Source organism: Pelecanus crispus, chromosome 3 (genome assembly GCF_030463565.1).
Source record: "Pelecanus crispus isolate bPelCri1 chromosome 3, bPelCri1.pri, whole genome shotgun sequence".
Taxonomy (NCBI): domain Eukaryota; kingdom Metazoa; phylum Chordata; class Aves; order Pelecaniformes; family Pelecanidae; genus Pelecanus; species Pelecanus crispus.
Genome location: NC_134645.1, coordinates 128,713,563 through 128,732,520, shown reverse-complemented (window position 1 = coordinate 128,732,520; position 18,958 = coordinate 128,713,563). Strand labels below are relative to the sequence as shown.

Genomic DNA, 18,958 nt, shown 5'->3' with positions numbered 1-18,958 from the left:
GGAGTCACCATCCCTGGAAGTGTTCAAAAAATGGGCAGACGTGGCACTTGGGGACATGGTTTAGTGGGCATGGTGGTGTTGGATAGACAGTTGGACTGATGATCTTAGAGGTCCTTTCCAACCTTAGTGATTCCTAGTTTTTACTTTCATTAAAAAATAATCCAGCCACCAAGCCAGGAAACATGAAATTATTACTCTACCCTTAATTGGTTTAGTGGTGGACTTGGTAGTGTTAGGTTAATGGTTCGACTGGATGATCTTAAAGGTCTTTTCCAGCCTAAATGATTCTATCATTCTATAACAGGCACTTGTATTCACAGGTTGGCCGCTGATGCTGCACTGCTTTGGTGCCAGGCCACCAAATCACTAGATACTCACCTCTGATAGAAATTAAGGAAAACTGGACACCCAAATACTTTTGTGGATGATGAACTTAAATCCCTCTACTCAGTGTCAGGGAAGCCATTCTGCACCTTCCTTGTGAAAAGGGAATGAAAATCACATAGCTACTGTGAAACCTGGAAGGTGCTTTGAGATGCACAGATAAAACCACACCCTATTGTTCATTATTGTTATAATTCTTATCCACTCTAATATACCCACTCTACAATTATGATCCACTTTTCTTCCTAATGACTCATAACCTCCTGTAGTTGTGCGTTTGAGAATTTCACACCACACCAATCGTTTTGCTTTTACAGATTTTTTTTCACTAAGGTTTTTAAATAATGATCAGTACAGTACAAAGCTTAAAATATTGTCAATGTTTTCAACAATACAAAGCCAGCAGGAAGGAGTTGGGAAGGGTTAGGTAACACTCATACCATTCCCTGTTTCTTAGGGAAAAAATACAAACTCTATTGTACTTCTGTTTAGTAACAAACAGTGCTTAAAAATAATTTTGTCAGTAAAAGATGTAAATTGCAAGGCACATGAGGAACCCGTCCTTGCCTTGTTACACAAATCATTAAGCATAAATACAAGTTTAAGGCACCTCTCTCCATCCTCCCCTTCTGCTCCGTACACCAAGCGAACCCTGTCAGTGGGTATCAGCTGTTAAGAGCACCCATGGACCGGCAGATAGCTAAGAGGCTGCCCCTGAGCCTCAGGTTCCTTCAGGATGAATCCCAAAAAGGAATAGGACAAGGCACATTGGGGTGAATTCTCAGGAGTTGTCCTGTACAGGTCCAGGTTGCAAGATCTGCATAAACACTCCCTCAGGACCAGAGGTTCCTGGGGGAGAGGGTTAGGACCTTGGTCCCTTCAGGGTCTTGGACGTGCTCAACCTTTGGTGGTCAGCTCTTTACCAAACCCTGCCACTGGTACGCCCCTCCCAAGCTGTGCCTCCCTTAGAGGAACGCCAGGATGGAAGGAGGCACGCTCCAAGCAGTGAGCCCCAGGAGAAGGCCCTGAGAAGATCTCAGACAAGCTGAGCATTTATCACAGCGGCACTTCTACTCTCTCGGGACCCAGCCCTGGGCTCCCCTAGATCAACGGCAGGGCTTTCAGGAGGGCATTGGCAGCCACTTTCCAGTCCTGGCCCGGCTGGGGTGCAGCAGACTGCACGGCACGTGGAGTCTGCCCAGGTAGGCAGCCAGGTGCATAAGGCACAAGGATGAAGTCCGGGGATGAGGGAAAGAAATAAGCTGGTTGGAGGAAGAGGAGGAGGATGGAGACAGGGATGAAGGAAGCTCCAGTGTTGGTGAGCCCCTTGTGACACAAGGGTGCATCCTCACAGCAGCAGCGATCGGTATTGAATTTCCCTGCTAAATCAACCCATCATAGTAACCAGGAGGTCAGCTCCAGGTCTGAGTGCAGGGCCACACGGGGATGTGAGTGGCTTCACCTGAGGGGTAACATGAGAATATGTAAAAACACCACCACTGTCACACAACTGCTCCAGAAGAAGTTTCACTTCTGCTGGACCAGGGAGGAGAAGACATATGACCAGAAATACCTTGGCAGAGCCGTGTGGGGACCTCCTCTCCCTCTCCCTGAACTAGACGGCATTACTGTACTCATCCTCCTTTGACAAGGGGAGGACATGTTCATCTATTTTCAAACCCTTAGAGAAGGAAACGCCTGGGTGATCCCGTTCTTTGGTATCAGTATAACTCCAGGTAGCAGCAGAGCAGGGTTTGCTATTAGCAGCGATGCCCACTCCCTCTCAGTTTTAGCCTAGAAAGGAGCTCTGGACCAGCCTGGTTTACTCCCCTTCCTGCACAGGAGCCCACTGATACCGTCCAGCCAGATCCACACTCAGTAGCTTATTCTGCTTTACCTACCGCAAAAGCAAGGCAAATTAAGCTGTGAGAAAGAGCACTGCTCCCACTGGACGTCTTTCCCCAAACCAGGAGGAGACCCACAAGCAAAGCCATGGAGACCATGGAGGGAGCAGCCCCTCGGCACAGCTAAGGTAGTTGAACAAACAGCAGCTGTTGCAAGGAGGAACTGCTACCGGCCTCCACTCTGGCCCTTCCCTGCAGGCTGCAGTGTTGTCCAAGTGAGATGGCTGAAAGTTAAAACCAGCAGATCATTACTGACATTTTTGCAGTAGGATTGGTCTTCTGCTGGTCCATCTCCCGGCACTGGCGCGCTCTGTGGTCAGATGAGCTTCTGTTGCAAGGGAAGGGGAATGACAAGGTGTAAGAGGGACCGTCCCCACTTGCCACTCCCCTGAGGCAAATCTACTGTTAGGTCAGCATGGCTGTACCATCAAAATACACCACAGGAAATGAAGTAATTAATTTCTAAGCTGGGCTGGATGTAAACCTAGAGTGATGAGAAAGGGTGGACCTGATGACCTCCTGAAGGCTTTCCTACGATTTCTTCTCCTGTAGTCAAAACTTACTTCCCTCCCCCTTTGTATTTAATTTGTCAACAGGGCCATGAGCTTCAAATTTGTCCACAAAACATAGGACACAGCAAAGCACCTATTAATCGATCTGTTTTCAGAGATGCTGTTGTCTGGCCCACCTTCCTCCTCCAGCAGCATAGCACTGTTTCCTTCAGGCTAATCTTGACCCAGCTAGGAGGCTCTGCAGATATAAAAGTCAAAGGCAAAGCCTTTCTGGATAATAAATCATGCACGCACACGCAGACACAAACACACACACATCTCAATAGTTAAAATAACAGATCAAGTGCAGAAATCAGTGCTTGTCATGACAAATCATACCCCCAACCCTAACTTCCGCCTGCTCAGAACCAGCAATCACAATTCATTTTCCTGCCCTTGGATTCAGTAAGACAAATCTGTGGCTGGAATAGATCCCGTGGCTTCCTTGCTTTCAGCAAATACTTACACCTCCTAAGAATTTGCCAGATGTCAAGGCATCTGAGGTTGCAGGTACTGCACGGTGTATAGCTGGGAGGAGCTGTGCCAGGGTCTACCAGGTAAAGCAAGCAGTGGGTCAAGCAGAAGGTGTCTAGGCTGTGTGGGACCATATCTCTGCATTGGCTCTGAGTATCCTGTCCTGCAAGTGCTACCAACTTCAGTGCAACAGTGTGGCTCTGTATCTGACATTCCTCCCTAAGCAAGCAGAGAAGAGACTCATCTAGTGGGGGACACAGTAAACCAACCTCTTCTACACCTTGGACAGGACTGCTACTGAGGAAGGCTCAAAACCATCTCCAACCTGGCCCAGACCCAGCTCCTCAAAGGCAACTAAGCACTTAAAATGGAAGTGAGGAGCCTTTGAAGACGTCTTGTAGGCTACCAAACAGCCATCTGCACTGCCACTATCTTAGGTCAAATTCCAACTGCTGAGAAAGACTCTGTCTCTTGTTAGTAATCCTTGGGACAGCCTGACTCCTTGGTTTTGATGAGCAGCTCCTCTGCAGATGGTGCAGTCATACAGAAAGAGAAGATGGAGCTGACCTAACATCTCCATCTGTGCTGGACCCACACCAGTCACCAGCAGACACAGCGCTCAGGTTCAGACCCAGTTCGTCCTAGAAGACCCCAGGCCAGGCCTCAGTCTCCAAATGTGCTTCACCGAAGCCACCTCAGCAACCTGGCATTGAGATACTTGACAAGGGGACCGTAGAGAGATCCTGGCTTAGCCCAGCTGGAGCAGGAAAAGGATTATACCAGCCACTGTGCCACACACGCAGCTGAACCCTAGAAATGTAGTCTCCTCCTGAAACCTTGTTACTGCCTTTGTTAGTAACAGGTCTCCCACAGAGAGCAGAAAAGACAAAACCCAAAGAGGTCATCACATCCAGCCGTGGTCCTCACGGTGTGTTCTCCGCTGCGCTGTGAGCCCTGGCAGACCCTTCTACAGTCTCACAGCCTTCAGGCTGCCCTCCCTGACATTCAGCAAAATGTCACCCACAGGTTTACCAGAATGAACAAGAAACCTCTGCCTATTCCAGCATCCTTGGTTAAATGACTTGTTCTGGCTTAAAACACCCCATGTCCCCCTGGATGGCAGAAGGTGGTCCCTGCTGTGAAAATGCATCCAGCATTAAGTCTCCAGCCCTCCACCTGAGGCCAGGGTGCAGGTTAGTCACAGTGTGTTAGGCAAATAAGCCAGTTATGTCTCTAATATGTTATGCCCCTTTTCTTGATTTTTCACCACCCTGATGATGTCATACCCATCATGTTCGTGACTCTCAGGAGTCCTTTTTAGCCAGGCTGGCCTTGATCCTGCATCGCAGGATGTAGGCTGTGATGGCACTACAAGCCACCAGGCCAAAAAAAGAGATGCAGGAGAGATAGATGGAGAGAGGCCCGTGTCTCTTCAGGAAAATCTCCTGCCTGTTCTTGTAATCCAGTAAAATGGCCTCCAGCTGTGATAGGGTGCAGATGGCCAGGAAGGTGTGGAAGATCTGGTGGGCATGGCCAATGATATCACAGGAGCCAGGGAAGTACTTCTCAGGGACCGGGCAGGAGAAGAAATAAGCACTGATAAGGAAAAACAGTATCTGGTACGTGTGGTACCAAGCAGCATCTTCCTCACAGCCCCCCAGGTGACACACAACCACCCGGTGAGCGACAGGACTGATATCCAGGATGAACGCCAGCCCGGCTGGGATCACCTGGCACATCTTCCTCATGATGGGGTAAGGCCGTCGATACCGATATTTCGCGTAGCAGCAGCCGGCACAAGACAGCCAGCCACAGAAAGCAGCTGCCGGCAGGAAGAAAAGCCAGAACTTGTCATACCAGGCTTGGTCGGAGCTGTAGTAGAAATGGGCCAGGGCGCTACCATACTGGTAGATGCTGACTCCGATGTAGTCCACGAAGTAGAAGGTGTAGTGGTACAGCTCCGATTTGGACTGCAGAAGGTGGGCCAAGAGGCTGCAGGTCAGGTATGTGACAGAGGAGAGGACAAAGATGAGCAAAGGCAAGGACCACGCGTCCACGGGTAACTGCTCAGACTCCGCAAACATCTTGAATCTCAGCAGCACAGCCAGCGCGGCCAGGAGATGAGTCCACACGTTGACCACCTCGTTGTGCTTCTGGAAGAGGCTAAGAAAGTAGTACCGCCAGTCCTGGCCGGTGGGACGGTACCCGGTGTGGATGTACGGCTCACGGAAGAGCTGCGGAACCTCGCACTCTTTGACCGTGCAAGGCATCTTGGGGAAGCCATCCTCCAGCAGCCTGGGGAGACGGCTGAGATGCTGCCCACTGAGGGACAGCATGCCGATCCGCTCCAGGATGGCTGTCATCTTGCTGCGTGCGGCGGCTGCGAGCCCGGCTCTGGGGAATGCCGTCTTCGTGCCCTGTGGGGAGGGGAGAAAGCAGAAATGTTAACAGTGATGCAGCAGAGAGAAGAGCGTGCTGCCATTCCTGGGTGGGATGAGCCATGGTGCTATAAAGACACTAGCCCTGCTCTTAGGGGAAAGAGGCTTTTCTTGACTCAGCAGATCTAAATTCAGCATGGAGAAGGATGGCACAGCCCTGGCTCTGCGGTTCAGCCTATGTCAGATGGGCACAGCAATGTCACAAGCCTGCCCTTCTTCCCCACTTCCTCGGACACTCAGCTTGGACCATCTTTGATGAAAGGAGGTTGTAGTGAGGTGGGTGTTGGTCTCTTCTCCCACGTAGTTAGAGATAGGACAAGAGAAAATGGGCTCAAGCTGCACCAGGGGAGGTTTAGATTGGACATTAGGAAAAATTTCTTCACGGAAAGGGTAGTCAAGCATTGGAACGGGCTGCCCAGAGAGGTGGTGGAGTCCCCATCCCTGGAAGCGTTCAAAAAACGGGTAAACGTGGCACTTGGGGACATGGTTTAGTCTAGTCTACCCTTGATTGGTTTAGTGTGGACTTGGTAGTGTTAGATTAATGGTTGGACTGGATGATCTTAAAGGTCTTTTCCAACCTAAACAATTCTATGATTCTATGATTCTATGATTCTATGACCATGTTTAGGAGTAGCCAGGAGCTACCAATAAGGGGGTGCAAGAGGCAGTGAGATGTCAAGAAGGCACCTGATGATTTGTGGAGGAGATTTTTCACCCCTTTCCCCAGAACAAACAGCTCAGGGACAAAATTGGGGTGTAATTACTCGTCAAAGGGATAACCTGCCTTTCTGCACCTAAGAGGGTCCCAACCAAATTGTGGAGGTTGCAAATAAGCCCGGCTTCCCTGCCACACAGCTTGCACATGGGTTGCACGCCTCGGGCTCCTGCAGTGAGTACGGCAGAGGGAGAAGGGGAGAAGTCCACAGTCCCAAACCTGCAGCCCTCATCCCTCCATGTGTAAGAAGCCGCAGGACAGGGAGGTGATGGAGAAATGAGGAGACCTGGAAGAGAGCTGGCTGTAGTTTGGGTATAGTGTCAAAGCCTTGGGAGCATCCACAGAGCCACGCTGAGGGGCTGCCAGACAAGACGTGCCCGGATGCTCAGAGCAGCCAAATGCCAGCGCTGGGCATTCCTCTGCCTGCTCTGCTCCTTGGCAACCTCCAGAGTTGCTAAGCTCTGGCTGGAAAGATTCAGATTCAGGGCACAGCAGGATCCTAATGTCTGGAGGCTACCTCAGAGCATTGAATTCACTCCCAATACCCTCTGTTTCCCTTCCACCCTAGATATTTCTTTTCCATGCTGGTGTTTATGCCACACCAAAAAGAGGAGAACTCACTGCACAGATGCCCGTGCTTGAACTGAAATTGATGCTGATGGAGCCCCACCAGACTCTGCAGAGCTGCGGTTACCCCTGTGCGGCCAACACATACATGTTTGCAGGAGTGGAGCCTGCCTCCTAAACTTAGATGCACCCAACCAGAGCTGCAGTGCATGGAGATGGCCAAAATTAAGTAAATGCAAATCAGTATTTTGCCTGAGTGTGGGAAATAGCTTATTTTTCCTCCGTTGCATCAGATACCAGCTGCTGCCAGAGGTAAGGCAGAGGAATAGTTTGCATGGGCACATGACGGGGGACCCACACTAGGCTGGAGATACCGAGGATGGGAAGGTCTTAAACACAGAGAGAGAGTGAAAGCAGAGAGACCGGACCTGTCAGAGTCCCAGTGTGAGACAGCACAAAGAGCAAAGTCAGAGCAGACTCTGAACCAGGTTGCAAGTCCCACTTCCTCTCGCAACCCAAAGCCTCTGATAACAGACAAAATATTTTCATGTTGCTTCCGTATTCTAGCAGATGGGAGTTCTCATAATGAAGTTACATTTTCCAGCCAATTCTCTCTCTCCCTGTGCTTTCCAGGCTTTCTCCCTTAGCACCTCTCAGGGCTGGTTCCCCCCCCCCCGCCCTTGTTTGCCACAGCAGAATCTGGCTGCTGAGTTTGATGCAGCTGCCTTAGCCACAGAAGGCGGAAGGGAAGACAGTCCCTGCAAATGGTGCAGGGAAACTAAAATATAGTTTCACAGATGCACAAGACTGAAGATATCACCCTTGCTGGCAGGTTTGATGTTGCGCACGTTCACAAAGACTTTGTTTCTCTCCTGAAAGTCTGTGGGGTCCAGATCTGTGATGTGGACATGCAGTTCATTCAGCAGCTTGTGTATCCCTACGGGGATATATGCCAAAATTTAGGGAGGCGAGGCAAATTTTGACTCTGGGGCACTCCTATGAGGGGATGGTGTGAAAAAGGGGCAACGCTCCCTCTCCCCAGTTCTGATGTACAGCCAGTCTATTCTGGCTCCTTCTAGCCGATGGAGAAAGAAAGGCTCATTCATCCAACTTACTCTAGACCTCAGCTTCAGGATAAGGCAAAGCCCAAGCAAGATGACCATCCCTGGCTACGCAGCGCCGTAGTACTCACCCTCTATTGCCCTATATCTCCTTTGGATGATCTGGCCAGAATTTGGCTGGAGGCTGAGCATGTTGGGGTGGGAAGGACAGGGAGATTTTACGGATGTGTCTATACTAAGACTGATTTCCTGGTCTAGATGCATAGATGAGAGCTCCGTTCCCACACTGGCTGCACCTCCTTCACCGCCACGCCAAGACATCTGCTGACTCCAGCTGATGATCTCCAGGCCTCATGCAAAGGTTTTGCCCTGTGCGGAAGTGTGAGTACGGACTCTGAAGTGCTTTGTGTGTCCAAGCTCCTCTGCCCTGTCCGTTAACCTGCCATAATGTGTTTTACACCTCTCCCAGCATTTGCTCTGATACAACCCAAGCAAGAGGGCTCGGACCCACGCTCAACATATCCCAGCTTCCCTTTAAATTCGGGATTGTCTAGCCTAGAGAAGAGGAGGCTGAGGGGAGACCTTATTGCTCTCTACAACTGCCTGAAATGAGGGTGTAGTGAGGTGGGTGTTGGTCTATTCTCCCAAGTAGTTAGCAATAGGACGAGAGGAAATGGGCTCAAGCTGCGTCAGGGGAGGTTTAGATTGGATATTAGGAAAAATTTTGTCACAGGAAGAGTGGTCAAGCATTGGAACAGGCTGCCCAGAGAGGTGGTGGAGTCACCATCCCTGGAGGGGTTCAAAAAATGGGCAGACGTGGCACCTGGGGACATGGTTTAGTGGGCACGGTGGTGTTGGGTTGATGGTTGGACTGATGATCTTAGAGGTCCTTTCCCACCTTAATGATTCCTAGTTTTTGCTTTCATTAAAAAATAATCCAGCCACCAAGCCAGGAAACATGAAATTATTACTCTACCCTTAATTGGTTTAGTGGTGGACTTGGTAGTGTTAGGTTAATGGTTCGACTGGATGATCTTAAAGGTCTTTTCCAACCTAAGCAATTCTATGATTCTGTAAGTGTGGTCCAAGGATTTGGGCCCACAACAGTGGGCTCAGTGCCGAATCTTCATCCCAATTCATCCCAGCAGGATGCTGGAAAACCTTCCAAAAAGGTATTTAGGCACTGATGTCGGAGATGGGGATCACAATGGCAAGGTACAAGGAGAAAGGGCATGCTGAAGCTCCCCACTCCTTGGAGGACACAGCCTAATGCTAGCGCAGACGGCAGGACATCAGGAACTGAAAAACAGCTCAGATACGGCACAGGCTGGGCAGGTGAGCTGCACAGGAGCAGGGTCGGAGCGCTCATCTCCTGCAGAGAGGCAGCATTACGCTGAAACCTGCCCGGAAAGAGCAAAAGCAACCAGAAGACGTGCGGGAAGACGGCAATCAAGCCTGGGCGTACGGATGCATGCCAACGCGAGGGGCACATCGCCCCTTCCACCATGGCCTGCCTGCTTTGCATGCTGACGAGGGTACGAGAGACAGGCAGCTTCTGTACCAGGCACAGGCTGGCTCCGGCTTGTACGGGGCATGCTAGCGCCAGGATTTTGCCACGGTCTCTCATCCCGAGAGCTCACTGTATACAGCAAGCATCGCCTTTGAGTAGAGCTAGGGAGAGGTTAGATGCTGAAGATCTCCCTGAAAGCAGCAGACAGGAGAGATTCTTCCCAGCAGGCTTTCATAGCTGGAAAATGCCAGTTTTTAATGGGCTGAGGGAGGGTCAGAGATTTTCAAAATAATAGTCTGAAATCACAAGAAACACATCCGATAACTCGGATAAACAGCGCTAACTCAGGAACCTGGTAGACTGCTTATTTTAAACCAAACTTGTGACATTAACAAGGGAGAACAAGTTGGCAATTTCCAGCGATCATGTGATGGACAGAGGGACGAGCAATTAACGTTAGAAAAGACAGAGAAAGAGGGGGGAAAAAAAAAACCCAACAACCCAGAAACCCAAGGTCAGCACTGGCTGTTTTACTTTCACAGAGCCCCTATTCTTTTCCCTTCACGGGAGTGTAGGAGCGGCTGAAAGCCACATTCATCGGCAGGGCATCTCGTTGAGATTCTGTCCTCACCCCCCATCTCCGGGGGATTCAGTTATTTTGGCTGCTCCCAATTAACAGCAACCAAGTATCGTTTGTTCAGGGAGGGAGCTGCAAGGCAAGAAGGAGGGAGCGGACGATGGCCAGGCTGTATCATTACAGCACAATAAGAACCGCGGCACAGGAGGAGAACGATCCCGTTCCAATTTTTCTCTCCCTTTTGAAGGGAGTAATTGGAAACCCGAGCTTTTCCCAGCTCTTTTGCTTTTTGGTCACAGTCTGGTGGAGGGGTTTGAATGAGAACATTTCCTACCGAGTACAGCTGATTTTCCCACCGGTCTGGCCTCAGCATTAACTGTCTGGGACTGAGGCTGTACCAATACGATGTGTTTGCTTGCAGAATAGTATTCAGGCATCAGAGGTTAACATAGGCTTCCAGAAAGGCAGTAATTTCTGGTAAACAAAGCAGAGAGGACTGGGGAACTCAGCTGTGGGGAAGTCTTTAATAAATGCATTGCATTAAAAAAAAAAAAAGTGATTTTTGATAGCATGAAAATAACAGCAGTGGGCACAACAGGCCAGTTTTTAGAGCTGCAGGTGATTAACTCCTGAATTCCTTTTCTTCCGGGACTTGAGCAAAGTCTCTGGAGGGACTACAGGTCATTTTGCAGCCTGGGGTTTTATTCTGACCCCTTCCTCCATGGGGTTAACTTTGGTGTCACAGCTTCTACAGCACCAGGATGGCACAGATCAGCTCAGCTTTACTCTCCAGGGCTGGGAGAGGCTGCACGAAGGCTGCACCCAGCTCAGATGCAGTGGATAAGCCCCATCCCAAAGCCTGCTGCCTGCAGGCTGGTCCTACCTGAGCACAAACCTCTCCTCCTGTAACTAAACCACTTGCGGAGGGCGTGGGGCAAACTTTGAAAGACCAGCTTGGGAGCCTGGTGCCAGCTCCTCCATCCCATTCTGCCTGGTGTTTTGGAAAAGGCTCCACCAGAGATGAGAAACTAAGAGACCACGAACCGGCTCAGAGCAGCAATTCCTGTGTACTCTTGGTATTATCTGCTTCCTTTTCCTGCCATACATTTCAGTGCCAACCTTCCTCCTAACTGCAACAGATGCACACAGAGCTCTGATCTCCTCTGCAGGGAGTTACTGGGATTTACCTGGGTGTTGCAGAGGTCAGAAACTGGAAGAGGTGGCATTTGGTGGTTTGTGCCAGGAACAAGCCCTGCCCAAGCTGACAGCAGGGTACGTAGGACTGATCTACACTCCAGCATCAAAGAACTGGAAATCCCCACAGCCAGAGGAGCCAGGTGCTCGGGACTTCTGTAAATTGGCCTTATGCCTCACCATCTATTACACGGGGATGCCAATCCTCATCTGCCTAACGAGAACTAGATATTGTGCTCTTAACGCACTGCTGTAATGCACAAGGGAGTGCTGGGACCACTTAACAGTGCATTGCACAGAATATTTTATTTCCCTTGACACGCTTACGTACCCGGCTACATCTACATCAGCCCAATGGGTGTTATTACAGGCACTCATCCAACAGGGACTCTGCATGGGTTAGGATGCTCTGGAAGGTAAAAGGTGATGTGACATGATTTACTAGAGACCTTGAAGGGCAAGCCTGAAAATAACCTAAGAAAAAAAGGGTCAAAGCAACCTTATGGCTAATTTCAAATAAAAGAAAACGGCTCAAATTCTACCTTTCCATATACACACACACACACAGAGCACGTTGCTGAAGCAGGGTTTGTCCAAGCATGTATTAATCAGGAAACGAACGTCTCGTGATGCTGGGAGATGAGCCATTAGAGCTGGCAGGAGATGGCAGGATCCCCCACGGAAGCCATGGCAGTGTCAGCCCCCCTGCAATTTCTGGCCTGGAAGCAAGCCGGGCCAGTGGCCAGCTCAGCCATGCTGAGCAGCAAGTGCCTCTTGACATGGGTTCGGCGTTGCTTGCACATTGGGACGAGTCCAGGGGATGAGAGCAGCAGAGCCGGTGCGATGAATGCTGAGCTCGGAGGGGACAGCGCAAAACCAAGCTGCCGGCAAATACTGTGTCCCGGCAGCAAAGCGGAGGGGGTCCACAGCATCCCACCAAGGAGGGGGTTCCTGTGTCTGGGGGAGCAAAGCAGGGCAGTGGAAATCCAAAGTTAGGAAACCGAAGACTCGATGAGGCTGCTGGCTTGACTGCGAGAGTCCAAACCTTCAGCCAGACATCATGCACGGGGGTCTGATTTTCACAGCGCTGAATCATAGAATCATAGAATCGTTTAGGTTGGAAAAGACCTTTAAGATCACCCAGTCCAACCATTAACCTACACTGCCAAGTCCACCACTAAATCAATTAAGGGGAGAGTAGCAATTTTGTGTTTCCTGGCTTGGTGGCTGAATTATTTGTAATGAAAGTGAAAAATAGGAATCATTAAGACTGGAAAAGACCTCTAAGATCATCATTCCAATCATCAACCCAACACCACCATGCCCACTAAACCATGTCCCGAAGTGCCACGTCTACCCGTTTTTTGAACACTTCCAGGGATGGTGACTCCACCACCTCTCTGGGCAGCCTGTTCCAATGCTTGACCACCCTTTCCGTGAAGAAATTTTTCCTAATATCCAATCTAAACCTCCCCTGGTGCAGCTTAAGCCCATTTCCTCTCGTCCCATCGCTAACTACGTGGGAGAAGAGCCCAACACCCACCTCACCACACCCTCCTTTCAGGCAGCTGTAGAGAGCGATAAGGTCTCCCCTCAGCCTCCTCTTCTCTAAGCTAAACACCCCCAGCTCCCTCAGCCGCTCCCCACCAGCCCTGTGCTCCAGACCCTTCCCCAGCCTTGTTGCCCTTCTCTGGACACGCTCCAGCACCCCAATGTCTTTCTTGTAGTGAGGGGCCCAAAACTGGACACAGTATTCCAGGTGCGGCCTCACCAGCACCGAGTACAGGGGGACGATCCCTGCCCTGCTCCTGCTGGCCACACTATTCCTGATACAAGCCAGGATGCTGTTGGCCTTCTTGGCCACCTGGGCACACTGCTGGCTCATGTTCAGCCGGCTGTCTACCAACACCCCCAGCTCCTTTTCGGCCAGGCAGCTTTCCAGCCACTCTTCCCCAAGCCTGTGGCATTGCATGGGGTTGTTGTGACCCAAGTGCACAACCGAATCCTCGGTTCCGAGATCAGCTGGGCTGGCTTGGCCGTTCCCGTGCTGCTACACCCTTGCAATGGGTGGCCACACACAAACTTCTGCCAGGAACAACTCCTGGACTGTGCTATCTCCCAAACCGTGCCGGGGGACGGTGTAGGTCACCATGGTGCATTTCTGATTTGCTGCGATAAACACAGCTGCTGTTTCTTCATACCTAAGCAGGGTTAAAGCTTGGTGATGCTACTGATAACACAGCTAATACACTCAATGCATGAAAAAAGAAACCCATATACAGCACTAGGCAGATGCAAAAATGTTAATATTATTTATTTCTACCCATAGACCCTGGCTGAGAATTATCTCCTCTGGCAAATCCATCCCTCCCCTATCAAACATTGCTCAAGATCGAGGTAATATTCCGTGCCTTTTCTTCCTGATGTCACTAAACCTTTGCTGTTTGCGCTTTCCAGATGGGCTCAGCGCTTTCTTTTCCCCCACACAACTAACGCAGCCCGCCATGCTTTGGGGCTCGATTTCAGGTGGGTGTGAGACCCCTGGATGGAGCACCCATGCTTACAGGCTTTAAATACACGGGTAATCAAACAAGACCACAGCACGCCCCAATCAATGACCTGCGACCATCAGGTTGCTTAAGTGTTAGCACACTCCCGGGCACGGTTTTGGTCCAGCCACCCACGCCGGTCCCTGCCTGCTGTATTCAGTCGTGCAAAGACCACCGATGGAGTGGGGACGACTGACCCATTTCTGATGCCAATGCTGGAATTGTGCCAGAGAAGTGCCTGGGTTTTTTTTTCCCCCCCATTGACTGAAAAAGGAGCCTGGATTTGTTTCAGCTGCATCCCGCTTTCACCTCCTAAATTTCCTCCTGCAAGGTCCGTGGGATACGGTATCCTTCCCTTCCATCCCTGAGTTTCTACGTGCACGCCCTGCGAGCGCAGCGCTGCTGCAGCCGGTTTGCCTACGTAAGAGGTCACTGCCGTGAGCCCTTCCTAAAGCCACAGGACCAGCACCCATGGATGGGACAAATCTTTCAGCACAGATCTGCTGGAGACAGGAACTCCTGCTAGCACAGGGAGACCTCAACGAGCCAGCAACTCCCTCCCTGCTCAGATCTATCTGCTGGTGGGACAACCCAGGAACCGCCTGCCTGCAGGCAGAGCAACCAAACCAAACCGGCCGCGCACTGTTTGGGGATCCGGATCGTTGCCAAAAGATCTCCCAGAGCCTACGGGCTGAGGCTGCTTAGCTTCGCTGTCGTCCACAAAAGCCTCTTGCACAAAAACATTTTTTTCTTTTTTTTTTTTTTTTTTAAAGGTTGTGGATTTCAGAGCTTCGGTCATTAGAAAAAAATGTATATAAATCATGCACACCACCACCGCTGTTGCGGGCAGAGAGCAGGCTGCTGGGGAGAGACTGCAGCTCCGTGCCAACCCCCTGGAGCTGCCAGCTCTCCTCTTCCCTACACCAAAACTCTTTGTCCCCATCCGGGACCTCCTCCTATTTAACCCTGTGGCCTCTCCCAGCGAGCTTCGAGGTTTGCAACAACAGCAGTGCCGCCCTTCCACAGGGCTCCGGCGCCCGGAGCAAGGGCAAGCAAGGTCCAGATGGCAGATTTCCCCCCCAAAAAAGGCACACGGGCTGCGCTGTAGCCGCATGCTTACATCCCTACTCGATCCCAAGGATCCACTGGGGAATAAAAAAGCAACCGGGATCAAACTTCCACTTGCTCCTGCCTGTGCCTGAAGGCCGGAGGACGTAAGGTATGGCCGCATACGTGTAGCCGCAGACCAAATGTGCACCAAACACGCAGCCTCCAGGAGCCTTCCTAGGAATTTATTCCTCTGGAGGAATTTCTTTAGCATAAATGGATACGGCAATTAAAAGGCCACTGGCCTGACCTCAGGAGTGGGGGTTATCACGTCCGCTGGCGGCTAAAAATTAAGCTGGTGCATGACTCAAGACGGGTAAGTAGCTGCAAGTGCACGCACGTGACCCGACGATGGCAGCTCCCCGTCCTCAGCCTCTGCCTGCGCTGCCGGCACCTCGCTCGCGCCGGCCATCCCGCCCCGCGTCCGCAGGGACACAACCCTCTCCTCGGCCAGAGGCTCGGGCTGCAGCTTCAGCAAGAATAAATAAAAGCAATGATGCCCAGAGAACAGAAAATCCTGCAGCGAGCAGGGCTGTGAACCCACACCTTTACCGGCGGAGCGGGAGGAAACGTGCAACGGCTTGCGGTCTGGCCCAACGAGCCCGTGGGTTTCTAGGAATTGTTTGCGGCACGTGTCACCCCCCCCTGCACCCCAACACCAAGGCGGGAGCACGGTCTGCCGGTGTAATTCACGGCTCTCCGTCCCCTCCCTGCCCCGGCAGAGAGCAAAACCAGACTTCAGACCCGCTGGCTTTCGCTCGGGCGGAGCGTCGCGCACACGCTTCGCTCTTTTTCATCGCCTTTTCATGACTTCGCTCTTTTTCAGCCACGGCTGCCGGGGCGGCATCACGCACATCCTCATCCTAATCCCCCCTGCCCGGCAATCCCCAAAACTAACCCCACCTAAAGCACGCCGGGGCGTTTTCCAGCTCTGAAGCGACGATCCCGCAGCATCTGACAACGAACGCAACATCTCCATCCCCAACATCTCCGTCCCGCGGTAAAAAGCCACGTGCTCCAGCCAAAACAACGCGGGGAGCTGCGCGGTTCATTAAACCGGCGTCGGGTGCGGGAGCACCGGTCCTGCGTACCCAGCGCCGGCGAATCCGCGGCAATTCCCAGCACGGCTACCGGGAGGCTCCGTACCCCAACCCTGCTCATGCCGGAGATGAGTTGGTTTGACACTGGGTAAACGATTGGTAAATGTTTACCCAAATGTATATCTATATATTTTTTTTGTCAATGAAAACCAGAACGGTTCAAGACTGCATTTTTTTTTTTTTCCCCCAAAAAAAGTGAGATGCTCATGGTGTTTTCAGCCAGGAAGAAAAAAAAAAGGGGGGGGGGGGGAAATAGCGGGACCGTGACCAGCAACCCCCAAAGCGTCGTGCAGAAGCCCCGCAGGGAACGTCCCTTCACCCACCGTCCCGAGCCAGGCGCTGGGGCGCGTCGAGCGAAGCGGGCAGGTGGCCGCTCCAAAGCAAACACCGGGAGCTGGTTCTTCACCCGGCTCATGGCTGAACTATGCGTCTCCTTGCCCTGGCCTCCAAAACGCCCCGGGGGGGGGGGGTGGGGGTGTCAAAGTCACGCGAGGAAAATCCACCCACGGCTATTCAAAACAAACGCGGAGGAAAAATCCCAATGCTCACCTCTCTCCTCCACGAAGCCCTGGAGATAGGGGTCTCGGGGGGAATCTACGGCAAAAATAAATTTGTCCCCGCGCGCTCCTCCCCTCCTGGGGGTCTCCCCCGGCGCCCACCCGGCCGCGGGACCGACCCCGGCTCGGCGGACCTCGGCCGTGCGTGGGAGTGGGATGGGGGGGGAGAAAACCACGCATCCCCCCGCACCTCCGTGCCCACGCGTGCTTTCCCCGCTCGGGGGGCTCCGCCGGACGCTGCCTGCAATCGCTGGCGTCCTCCCCACGCACCGGCCGCCGCCGCGACCCAGCCCCTTTCCCCGGCGGGGAAGGATGCTCCCGCCGCGGCGGGGATGCGGCGCAGGGAGCCGCGGTACCCGGGCGGGGACGCCGGAGCTCCCCGGGGGACAGACGGGCCCCGTGCCGGCCCCTCGGCGGCCGTCCCCGGGGCAGAGGGGCTGCCCGCGCCCAGGGCACCGGAGGCAGCGCCCGCACTCACCGCCCGCGCTCGCCCCGCCGCCGCCTCCCCGGGCCGCCGCCTCCGGCAGCGCCGGCGCCACCGCGCATGCGCGCCCCGCCCCGGGGTGGCCCCCGCGGCCAGGGCCGAGTCTAGCCGAGCCGGGCCGAGTCTAGCTGAGCCGGGCCGAGCCGAGTCTAGCCGAGCCGGGCCGAGTCTAGCCGAGCCGGGCCGAGCCGAGTCTAGCCGAGCCGGGCCGAGTCTAGCCGAGCCGGGCCGAGCCGAGTCTAGCCGAGCCGGGCCGAGTCTAGCCGAGCCGGGCCGAGTCTAGCTGAGCCGGGCCGAGCCGAGTCTAGCCGAGCCGGGCCGAGTCTAGCCGAGCCGGGCCGAGTCTAGCCGAGCCGGGCCGAGCCGAGTCTAGCCGAGCCGAGCCGAGTCTAGCCGAGCCGAGCCGAGTCTAGCCGGGCCGGGCCGAGTCTAGCCGGGCCGAGCCGAGTCTAGCCGAGCCGGGCCGAGTCTAGCCGAGCCGGGCCGAGCCGAGTCTAGCCGAGCCGGGCCGAGTCTAGCCGAGCCGGGCCGAGTCTAGCCGAGCCGGGCCGGGCCGAGTCTAGCCGAGCCGAGCCGAGTCTAGCCGAGCCGAGCCGAGTCTAGCCGGGCCGGGCCGAGTCTAGCCGGGCCGAGCCGAGTCTAGCCGGGCCGAGCCGAGTCTAGCCGAGCCGGGCCGAGTCTAGCCGGGCCGGGCCGAGCCGAGTCTAGCCGAGCCGAGCCGAGTCTAGCCGAGCCGGGCCGAGTCTAGCCGAGCCGGGCCGAGCCGAGTCTAGCCGAGCCGGGCCGAGTCTAGCCGAGCCGGGCCGAGCCGAGTCTAGCCGAGCCGGGCCGAGTCTAGCCGAGCCGGGCCGAGCCGAGTCTAGCCGAGCCGGGCCGAGTCTAGCCGAGCCGGGCCGAGCCGAGTCTAGCCGAGCCGGGCCGAGTCTAGCCGAGCCGGGCCGAGCCGAGTCTAGCCGAGCCGGGCCGAGTCTAGCCAGGCCGGGCCGGGCTGAGTCTAGCCGAGCCGGGCTGAGTCTAGCCGAGCCGGGCCAAGTCTAGCCGAGCCGGGCCAGGCCGAATCTAGCCAAGTCTAGCCGAGCCGAGCCGGGCCGAGCCGAGTCTAGCCAAGCCGGGCCGAGTCTAGCCAAGTCTAGCTGAGCCTGGCCGAGCCGGGCCGAGTCTAGCCAAGTCTAGCTGAGCCTGGCCGAGCCGGGCCGAGCCGAGCCGAGCTGGGTCGAGCCGAGCCGGGCCGGGCCGAAGCTAGCCGAGCCGGGCTGAGCCAAGCAGAGCCGGGCCGAGCCAAGCAGAGCCGGGCTGAGCCTAGCTGGGCCGGGCCGAAGTTAGCCGAGCCAAGCTGGGTTGAGCCGAGCTGAGCCGGGCCGAGCGCAGCCCAGCGCTAAACCTCGGCTGGGTTTAGGGAGAAAGTGGGGCTCAAACTCGCGGGAGCGCCCACGCCCGGTCATGCCGGGGGCGGTGGCTGCGGAGCAGCCGGGATGGAGCGAGGGGCTCAAGGGGAGACACCGGGGGAGGGACAGAAAATCATCGCAGGGTAGTTGGGGTGGGAAGGGACCGGCGGAGGGGACAGGGCCAACCCCTCCCAGCTCAAGCAGGGCCACCCAGAGCTGGTTGCCCAGGTCCAGCTGGGAAAAATTTTTTATTAGGAAAAATTTCTTCATGGAAAGAGTGATCAAGCATTGGAACAGGCTGCCCAGAGAGGTGGTGGAGTCACCATCCCTAGAAGTGTTCAAAAAACATGTAGACCTGGCACTTTGGGACATGGTTTAGTGGGCATGGTGGTGTTGGGTTG

At 54.0% G+C, this 18,958-nt stretch overlaps 1 protein-coding gene across 2 annotated transcripts; it reads right to left on the bottom strand.

Annotated features, from left to right (window-relative positions):
• Window positions 1-4,617: 4,617 nt before the first annotated feature.
• Window positions 4,618-9,710, bottom strand: PAQR8 (progestin and adipoQ receptor family member 8). 2 transcript variants are annotated; one of them, XM_009486367.2, is made up of 2 exons: window positions 9,576-9,710; window positions 4,618-5,676 (listed from the first exon to the last, which is right to left on the bottom strand). In XM_009486367.2, the coding sequence occupies exons 1-2, from the start codon at window positions 9,687-9,689 to the stop codon at window positions 4,618-4,620; spliced, it is 1,173 nt and encodes a 390-aa protein (XP_009484642.2). In that variant the 5' UTR covers window positions 9,690-9,710. The 2 variants fall into 2 exon arrangements, with proteins under 2 accessions (XP_009484642.2, XP_075564335.1); XM_075708220.1 differs by lacking the exon at window positions 9,576-9,710 and adding an exon at window positions 6,546-6,685 and having other exon boundaries at window positions 4,618-5,721.
• Between the last annotated feature and the right edge of the window lie 9,248 nt (window positions 9,711-18,958).

Bases quoted from the DNA above. Each gene is read 5' to 3' on its own strand.
- PAQR8 (XM_009486367.2), bottom strand. From the start codon at position 9,689: ATGCCCCGTACAAGCCGGAGCCAGCCTGTGCCTGGTACAGAAGCTGCC. The intron at 5,677-9,575 runs GCGTTGGCATGC...GCACGCAGCAAG, and splicing joins GAAGGGGCGATGTGCCCCTC to ATGACAGCCATCCTGGAGCG.